Source organism: Cnephaeus nilssonii (assembly GCF_951640355.1).
Source record: "Cnephaeus nilssonii genome assembly, chromosome: 19".
NCBI lineage: Eukaryota > Metazoa > Chordata > Mammalia > Chiroptera > Vespertilionidae > Cnephaeus > Cnephaeus nilssonii.
The window spans coordinates 31612465-31621630 of record NC_137090.1 but is presented as its reverse complement, the minus strand read 5'-3'; the positions used below and the strand labels follow the sequence as shown (position 1 = coordinate 31621630).

General features: G+C 58.7%; 1 protein-coding gene across 2 annotated transcripts in view; it reads right to left on the bottom strand.

Annotated features, from left to right (window-relative positions):
* Window positions 1–9166, bottom strand: part of KSR1 (kinase suppressor of ras 1) — a 147507-nt gene continuing 138341 nt past the window's right edge. Inside the window, exons 19-21 of one of the 2 annotated variants that reach the window (XM_079799246.1) lie at window positions 7570–7703; window positions 4877–4957; window positions 1–3037 (exon numbers count right to left, since the gene is read on the bottom strand). In XM_079799246.1, coding sequence (XP_079655372.1) covers window positions 2959–3037; window positions 4877–4957; window positions 7570–7703 — 294 coding nt within the window. In that variant the 3' untranslated portion in view covers window positions 1–2958. The remainder of the gene's footprint in view (window positions 3038–4876; window positions 4958–7569; window positions 7704–9166) is intronic. The other variant, XM_079799245.1, reaches the window with a different exon arrangement.

The window sequence follows — 9166 nt, the reverse complement described above, 5'->3', positions numbered from 1 at the left end:
TGACCCAAACAAACACAAGCCCCAGACACTTGGTACAGTTTTATTCAAACTCCAGATGCCCAGGCTTGGCCTGGCAGAGGGTGTGTTCTTGCCAGTGGCAAAAAGTGATACAGCACGATCGGTAATACTAATCGTTTTAATTTAAATTAATAGCATTTCTGGAAGACAAATGCAGTTGGTAGAAAATATAAAAACTTTTCCTGTACAAATTTTACATCACATTCAAAATAGCAAGTGAGTGCCTTGCGGCCACAGGAGACGCAGGGGGTGCGCGCGCTGATGAAATCCCGGCTGACGTGGCCGAATCCCACAAGCTCCCGGTTCGGCTTCACAGTTATGTCTCCTCCTGCCCCCAAATCAACACCGAACGCAGGCTTCCAGGGCGCCACGCCCCTCCGAGGTCACAAGACACGCTGGGAGGGGGCCGAGTCCAGGGCCCTGTGCCTGTCTTTAATTTGGTGACGTGGAGAGGTCACTTTGCTACACACCGCTCACGACGAACAGGGAACTCGCTGGGATTCAGGACCTCGGGTTGGATGGAGACTCAATGGCTGCGGCTCTGGTGGCTAAAGGCAGTGGGGACACAGACCCCAGGACTTTGGAGGTGAGGCTGGAACGGGGGGTGGGGGCTGAAGGGCCAACACTTGGGCTCCGCCCTGACCCCGGTGCAGCCCCCAGAGCGCTCTCCAAGGAGGCCTCCCAGCTTCTCCTTCACAGTTGGCCACGAGGCTGAATTCACAGTATCTGCCGTCCTTCATGTTTCCAAGGCAGGAAGGGAGAGCACACGGAGGGCCAGCGCGTCTGCCTAACCTCATTCACAGTCATGGAAACCGAGGGGGAGGGGCCGGTGGGGGCTTCCCGAGGTGTTTCTCTTAAATGACAGGGCGTGCAGAGGATCGGGCTACGCGTGGGGAGGCTGCCCAGGGCCTTGGAGAAGAGGTGCCCCCAGACCCTCAGCGACACTCGTGGGGTTCCTGGCAGACCGTCAGTTCCATCAGGGAGGAGACGGTGACTGTCCGATCACCAGGCCCCAGCACGTGCACAGGGCACCGTAGCTGCTCCACAAAAGCTTCTTGAACTGACCCACGAGTGTCACACTCATGAGAAGAAACAGAACGCAGACTGACTTTCGTGGGTGAGGAGGCGCTGGGCCCGTGTGCTCAGCTGCTGCCCAGCCCCAGGGCTCACCAGCCTGGCCTCGGGCTCAGAGGGGGAAGCTGGGAGGCAGCAGCCACACTGTGATGTCGGGTGGGGGTGACCACGTAGAGGGCTGATGGGAAAAGCCAGTCATGATGGGGAGAAACGGACAGCCCCACAGAAGACAGCCCCACATGAGCTGAAGCCACTGGTTTCCAGCTCCCGTGTTCCTCCCACACCCTAACTGGGAAGGCGCTCACATCTGGAGGGCTGACAGGCAGCGGGAGCCGGGTACCTTGCATTGCCCGGCAGCTGTGCTCTCCAAGTCCGGCTCAGCCAGAACGCTGGCCTGGCCTGGAGAGGGGCCCACAGCCCACAGCGTCTGGGCAGAGGCCCGTTTCGTATGGCATTTGGGCCAGACCCGGGGGGGGGGGGTTGATCTGAAGATTGGGAGCTTTGCTAGGGGCATGAAAGGAAGGGGTGGGAGGACCACAGGCCTCCCATCTTGGCTCAGAGCACGAACACAGGTTCTGGGCCTGAATGCAGCCACATGGCCACTCTCCCCGCCTGGGTCATTGCTGGTTGGGAGCCTAAGAGGACAGAACGGCCACTGAAGGGCTTCTTTGCCACGTGGCACTTGGCTCTTTAGGCGGCAGCTTCTAAGGAAGACAGGCGGGAGGCTCTCTCCTCACGGGCTGTCCTTCTGGTCAAACAGAGGCCTGACACGGTGCTGGGGAATGCTCTGGAGACGGGGGGCTCTCATGAAAGAGGGGACACACGCCTCCCATCTTAGCTCTGCACACAGACAGCAGGGGAGCCAGGAGTGGGCTAAGGGGCTTCAACAGGACTGGGGCCGGGGAAGAGATGGGCGGCTCCAGGCCTTGGGGTGACTGAGGATGGGTTTCTGAGGGGCCAGCCAGGTCACCCTGTGGCTGGGAGGGCGGTTCGGAGACCCACTGCTGCTTCTCCCTCCCCTGCACCTTGCTTGTCCTCACGGAGCCCTCATGGCCCACACAGCCGTGGCTCTGGGATTCGGGTGTCTACAAAGCCGAGGCCCTGGCTGCCTCCCTGGCGGCATGAAGGAAACTTCTCTGCAGAAGGTGGGACCCTGGCGGGAGCCACTGCATCAGTGCAGATGTTATTCGGATGTGATCCGCCTCTGCGTTTCCAGCTGGGACGGGCTGAACTGCAGGGGTCAGAGGTGAACCCAGCTCTCTGGGATCTGGGGACCCTCGTATTCCAGCTTGGTTCCCAGCCAGGGCTTCCTCTGCAAGAGGAGGAAGGGGCGAGGGGAGACCCCGGCCGAGAGAGCTTCCCCACCGACAGGGTTTAGGGCCAAAGAAGAGGCGAGGTCAGATCTGTGGTCCCCCATCCTGCCCCAGAAACATCCACAACCATGAGGCTTTCCTTCCTCCGGCCCAGCCTGGGCTCCCTGCCCACAGGGCTCTCCACAGGGCACCACGTCCGCTGTCCCGGCCGGCCGACGGGGCCGGCGCACCTCTGCACAGCCCGCTTTTATTATTACCTATTGTACAACGCCGAGCTCACTCCGCAGAAACGTACATGTAAACATGGGCTGCCCGCCGGGCAGGTTTGGCTGTTGGTAATGTCACTTTAAGAAACAGCAGGTGCAGCTCCGTCTCCGAGACCCGAGTGTTTTCTGTGCACAAACAAGTCCGAGCCCAGAACGCACGCTCCTGGCTGCGGCGCTTGGAGAGCGGCGGACGCTGCGGCGGGCGCTGCTTTCTGCGGCGGTGGTGGTGCGGATGTTTAGAGACACATTGAAAAAGGAGGAAATCGGCGGGGAGACTGCACAGCTGGCTACATCTTTGGATTACTGGCCTCCAGGGCGCCCAAGCCAAACCTCTCAAACCGGGGGACAACTTTGCTGCTGTTAATGCTGCGAAGAGGAACGAAAACAAGGGTTACCGCCCCGCCGGTCTCGGTCAGGTTAGGGTGACCTGAGCTAAGGAGTGGGCCAGTTCCAGAAGCTCACAGAGGACCCAGCCCCCCAAGAAGGGAGAGTGAGTCCACGGCCAACGGCCCGGCCTGTGGTCTCCACAGAGCTGCTCCTGGCCGTGCCGGGTCGGGAGCCCAGCCTCGGCCACGCGTCCCCTGGAGGGCGGCACAGCCCCCGGCTCCCGGAGCACAGTACCTGCACGGGCTCCTCTGCGCTGCCCAGGGAAGCTCGTGCTCCCAGAGGAACTGGGAGAAGGGACACCCACTCCCAGTTCCCGTGAGGAATGGGCCTCACACACTGGAGAACATCAGGGCCACCTGGAAGCATGCGGTGCCCAGGGCCGGCCTCCAGAGACCGGGTTCGGGTCTTGGGGGCCCAGGAATCTGCATTTGGCAGCAATGCAGGGACTCTGGGTGCCCTCCAACCACACTCTCGATGAGCCGAGTCGGGGTCTGGAAATTGCCGTCTGCACTGGGCAGATGTAAAGGGAGTGACGTTGCGGGTGGGAGGGGGCAGGAGCTTTGCTTTCATAAGCGAAACTGTTTGGAGACAGGCCCCCTTGCTTTCAGATGACACCCCTGAGCGCTGCTGAGCAGTCCTTCCAAGCTGGTGTCTTTTACGGCAACAGAACTCGGGGTGCCCTCCACCGGCCGCCCTGCAGAGGGGACGGCCCTGCGCAGCTCTGAGATCGCCCCACTCCTTGTTGGACAAGATCCCTACGGTTAATAGCCAAGCAGATCCCCTCCCCCTGTTCTTGGGACCCAGCCAGTGGGAGGCCGGCGTGCTGGGGTTGGCAACGTGCAGGTTGGCAGGGTGCGGGGAGGGCACAGGTCTCACTGAGCTGTTAGTAGGAGGCAGGGCCACCCAACAAAACACGCTAGCACCCGCAGGGGAAGAGCTAGAGAGGGTGAAGCCGCGTCCGGGGCCTTCTGGGGGGCTTTGTTAGGGGGTCCTCCGCGGACATCAGTTATTCAGGCACACGCAGGCCGTGGAGACGGAGGGGCCGGTTTTTAGAACAAACAAAGCAAAGGAGGAGGCCTCAGGAGAGGAGGTGCAGCGGCAGAGATGGCGTCCCCCGGGTTAGTGCCCGCATCTCGGTGTGCATGTGAGCCGGAGTCGAGGTGCCGAGTGACGGTTAGGAGGAAGAAAGCCCCAGCACATGCGAGGCAGCCAGGCCTACAACCTACGGGAGGAAAGAGAAGGGAGAGCAGCGTGAGTGAGAACCGGGCCCCACGGGGCGGGGGCAGCAGCCGGGCCTGGCCAGGTCAGGGCACCCTCTTTCCCTGGAGAGAAAGGGACGCTCCCGTTCCATCCCAGGCATGGCAGCAGCGCGGGCAGGGAGGGGAGCCTGGCGCAAAGAACCACCCCTGAGCTGCCCGGGCCGCCCGGGGCCCGGGCACAGGATCTGATTCAGAGGCTGCCGGTGGGCCCTCTGCCCCTCAGCCCTGGACTAAGGAGATGGGCTTCTTGGAGCTCACTGCTTCTGCTCACTGCATTCTTCTGTCAGCTCTGGCCAGAGGGCACCCTGGGATCTCAGACGATGACCTCAGCTCTCTCTCACCCAGGCGCAAGCCAACATCTGCCACAGTGTGGGCTGCGAGAGAAATACAAGCCTGCGGAGGCCCTGCTGGTGGCCGATTCAGCTGCAAACACAGCGCTTTGGTTTATGAGAAAAACACACACAGAGATGAGGTAGCGGGATGCAGACAGGCAGGAAGCAGGGTGAGCGGAGGGGAGCGGCAAACAGGCAGAGAGGGAGGGAAATAACAGAAGACACACTATTCCTCCAGAACGGGGCAGGGGTTCTTAAAGTCAGGGTGGCCGTCACGTCCTTTCCCGTAGTATCGGCTCCGCCAGCGACTGGGGGTGCCCCGCAATCCAGTGCCAGGTGCGGGAGGAGCGAAGTCCGCAGGTGATGCCGTTGGGCCCCCGTGTGGCAGGTGGAGGAGGAGCCACAGGAATCAGGATGGCGGGGAGAGGGGGAGATGACAGGACAGGTCGTCGCATCAGCCACCCCCCAAAATAAAAAAGCAACAAAACCGATGGAAAAGAAAAAGAAAAGGAGAATTAGAGGCTGAGTGTGTAGAAGTAAGAGTCATGAACGGGAAGCTGTGACAGACTCATGCGGGGGTGCTGGCATTCTTTCCCTTCGAGGCTAACACTGATCGCGGTGGGCCAGAAACAGCGCCCCTCGGTGCCCCAGTTTCCATCGGTGCAATGAGACCGCGGGGCTATGGGGGCTTTAGGGAATCTGGAGCCACCTCCTGAATGCAGCAGTCTCCTAGCACAGCTTCCTCTTCTGTAGATGAGAAACCCGGGGCCCAGACTGTGAAATGAGTTGCCCGAGGTCGGACAAGCCAGATCCTTGGACTCCTTGCAAGTCCAGGAGAACCCCCGGCTCCTGGCCTCTGCTGGGACGGCTCCCGTTCAAAGCCCAGCTCCAAGGACTTCTCAGCTGGAGACCTTCCTCAAGCTCCCTGGGTGGGCAGAGAGGGCCCGTCCCGTCCCGGCTCCCATAGAGGCTGTGCCCTGTCCCAGCACTTCCACTCACCCATCACATGTTTACTGAGCCACCGCTATGTTCCTGGGACTGTGCTAGGAGCTGGGAACACAGAGGCGACAAGACAGAGTCCCGCTGTGCAGAGGTACAGTGTCTGTCTGCTTGTCTTTGTCCCCAATAGACGGGGAACTCCTTGCTGGCCAAGGCCCGGCCTTGGCCTTCTGTCTAATCACACAATCCTTTGCACCCCGTGGGGCAGGTGTGTAGCAAGTACTGAGCAATGGCTGGGTAAACCCACACCTTGAATGCAACATTCTGTTACCCCCTATCGGTATTGGACTCTGACCTTAAGAACAGAATAGCAAATCTAATGTTGCATCCTAAAATACAGTATTCCCTCACCACCAACTACCGTTCCTCCAGACCATCCTGCAACTGGCTACTTGCGTCCTCTAGCTGGCGACCCATTCTGGGCCTCCCCTCACCTACAACATGAAGCCGGTCTGGTTTGTTTTCAAGACAGGGGCTAACAAACCATGTGTAAGCCAAATCCGACCACAAAAAGCTCTTGACGGTTTTAAAGAGTTATTTTTTAAAAAACACACAAAAAACTAAGGACATGTGACAGAGACCCGCCAGCCTCCGGTAGTCACTACCGGGCCCGTTCTAGAATAAGGAGAGCTGCTGCCACCACACACCTGGGCAGCAGGTGTGAGCTCGGGTGCTGCCAGGGGCTCAGTGATGTGACTGCAGGGGCCCCGGGGCTGCTGTGGGCGTGGGGCAGACACCCCACTCCTTGGAGAGCAGGTCTGCTTTATCTGTTTATAGGTTAGGGCTGCACGAGATTTCTCTTTCAGAAAGTGCCCTTTGCCTTCATAAAAGTTTGAAACCATCCATCCTGTCCAGGGGTCCAGCCACCCACGGGCCGCCACCTGTTTCTTCTGTACCAGCCACAAGCTAAGAATGGTTTTACCTTTCTGAATGGTTGGGGAGCGTGGGAATCAAAAGAAGACTATCTCATGACACGTAAGAATCCCGGGAAATTCTCATTTCAGTGCCCAAAGTAAAGTGTGACTGGAGCATGGCCAGCTGCTCCCGCACCTGACAGCCCAGCGGAGTCGTGGGGACAGGGATTTCCCTGGTGGCGTCACTGCCCCAATCCCAGCACAGGAGCTGTAACCCGGATTCCCCTCGTAGCTTGCAAAGCCTAAAACATTTCCCGTGTGGCCTTTTCAAATTTGGGTACCCCCAATCTTGCCCACCCCCCACTTGTGAAAGCTCTAAAAGCTGAGGCCTGCGACAGGGAAGGAGTCTCAGTGTCTGTGTGTGTGTGTGTGTGTGGGGGGGGGGGGGGGGGGGCAGAGATCTGAAGGTTCTGGCAGAGCGGGCCAGGGGGACAGAGGAGAAAGGGAATGAGATAGAACTCAGAAGAGATGGCAGAGGTTTCCAGGGCCCGGTGGAGGCTACCCCTGCGTCGCACGGGGCACAAAGGATTGTGTGATTAAACAGAAGCGGGGATGGGCTGCAGGCACCAAAGTGCCACAGAAACCCAGGCCACGCGGTCCCCGTGCCAGGCGGCTGGTTGGGGACTAGAAAGCTCTGTGTCGAGTCTGCACTATTGTAAGCCACAGCCACTCGGCTGGTTTTGGTGATGCTCTGCACCCACGTCGCTCTGACGTCCAGGCCCGTGTGGCCCTGTCCTACGCAGCATCCTCTCGTCCGGGCCTGGCCTGGGCCCGGCGTCAGCACTTCTCTGAGGACAGTGATATGAAAGCTTTCAGAGGAGAGCGGGAGACAAAAGGAGTCTCGGTGAGTGAGACCCTGGTATCACTGGTGAGGAACGGGTCCTCCGGCTAATCTGCTTTGGGTGTTTGCCACAGTGCTGGGCACACAGGGCACCTGGTGCCCTCTAAGACCCCACACGCGGCTACCAAGGCTGGCTGGCGGGCTTGGCCGCTGAAGGGGTACTTACTCAGCAGACTTCCAGAAGTGCCCGGGGTGGGAGAGCCGCCGGTTCAGCTTGGGCAGTTTCTCCAGCATATCCATCAGCAGCGTGAAGCTGGGCCTCTCCTGCAGGTCGAAAGCCCAGCAGGCGGACAGGATCTCCTGCGGGCAGAGGCGGCGTTAGTGGGTGTGAGCCGGCTGAGAGGGAGGAAGGTGAGCTGGGGCCTCTGTACAGGGTCCCCTCGGCGCTCGCAAGCTCCCCCGGCTGGTGGTCCCTGAACATCCAGCTGACATTGCGATGACTGGCCAGCAGGGCTGAGAAATAACTGAATTTCAGAAGAGCGCCCATGCTTCCAGTTCAGATAGAAACGCACAAGCCCATCTCCCCTCCTTCCTTCTTAAAAAAAAAAAAAAATTTTTTTTTATTTATTTATTTCAGAAAGGAAGGGCAAGGGAGAGACAAACATCAATGATGAGAGAGAATTATTGATCGGCTGCCTCCTGCACGCCCCTTACTGGGGATCGAGCCTGCAACCCGGGCATGTGCCCTTGATCAGAATCGAACTTGGGACCCTTCAGTCCACAGGCTGATGCTCTATCCACTGAGCCAAACCGGCTAGGGCTCCCCTCCTTCCTTCTCAGTCCTCCCTGGAATAACAGTAACAAAGTTGAATAACAGGTCATAGAAAAGACATCGGCAAGGAAGCCACCAATTAGAATGGAAAGCGGAAGGCGGTGTGCTGGCAGGTGAAACACAAGATGCTCTGAATGTGTGCAGAGGGGGGTGGGGGCCTCGGCGTCCCGGGAACGGAGGCTGAGTGACAAGGACTACCTGCGGGGCAGCAGGTGGGAGTGGGCAGCACAGTGGCCCCGAGCGGCCCCAGAGCAGAGCCCTGCTCACCGTGGCGATCTGCTGCCTCATCTCGGGGACCCACACATGCACACACCCCCCTTCAGCCTTTTGATTCAGAGCTACCTGGGAGAAAACATCCTGCACGCACGGTCAGGCTGACGTGCCCATGTGACAGCGGAACGTGCACATCCACTTAGACTCACTAGGACCGGGCCCCTGGGGTGGCTGCCAGTTAGGAAAACCAGGGACCCAGGATAAACGGACCCTAAAAACACCAACTGAGGAAACGGTGCGTGTGTGCGTGGGAGGGTTAGCCGTAAAACAAGGCCAGGGTGCAATAAAGAAAGAAATTGACAAAGTGAAGAAGTGCTTGCAATGAATCACGTAGCCTCCACAATAAAACGTTAGGTAGAAGTAGTAGAAAGTAAGATCAAAGAAACCCCCCATGTTGCGGACCCAGCTCTGGGCAGGAATGGAAGGAAATGTGACAGAAGGTAAAAGACACGGAAACTCACGAAGAAGGACCAAATTCTGTCTCTGTTTCCACAGGAAAACAAAGAAACCCTAGGGCAGGAAACTAGAAAAGCCATAACAAGAAATCGCCTCAGAAAGCGGAGGGAAACAAATCTTCAACCTCCAGGGCCCAATCAAGGGACTCAGTGAAGAAAAGATGAAAAGACTCCAGTTGACCCCAGAACAAAGCAGGTTTGGACTCAACCAACCGGCAGGGAAGCTTTCTTTTTTAGGCAGAAGGGTAAGCGTGGGGTCATAA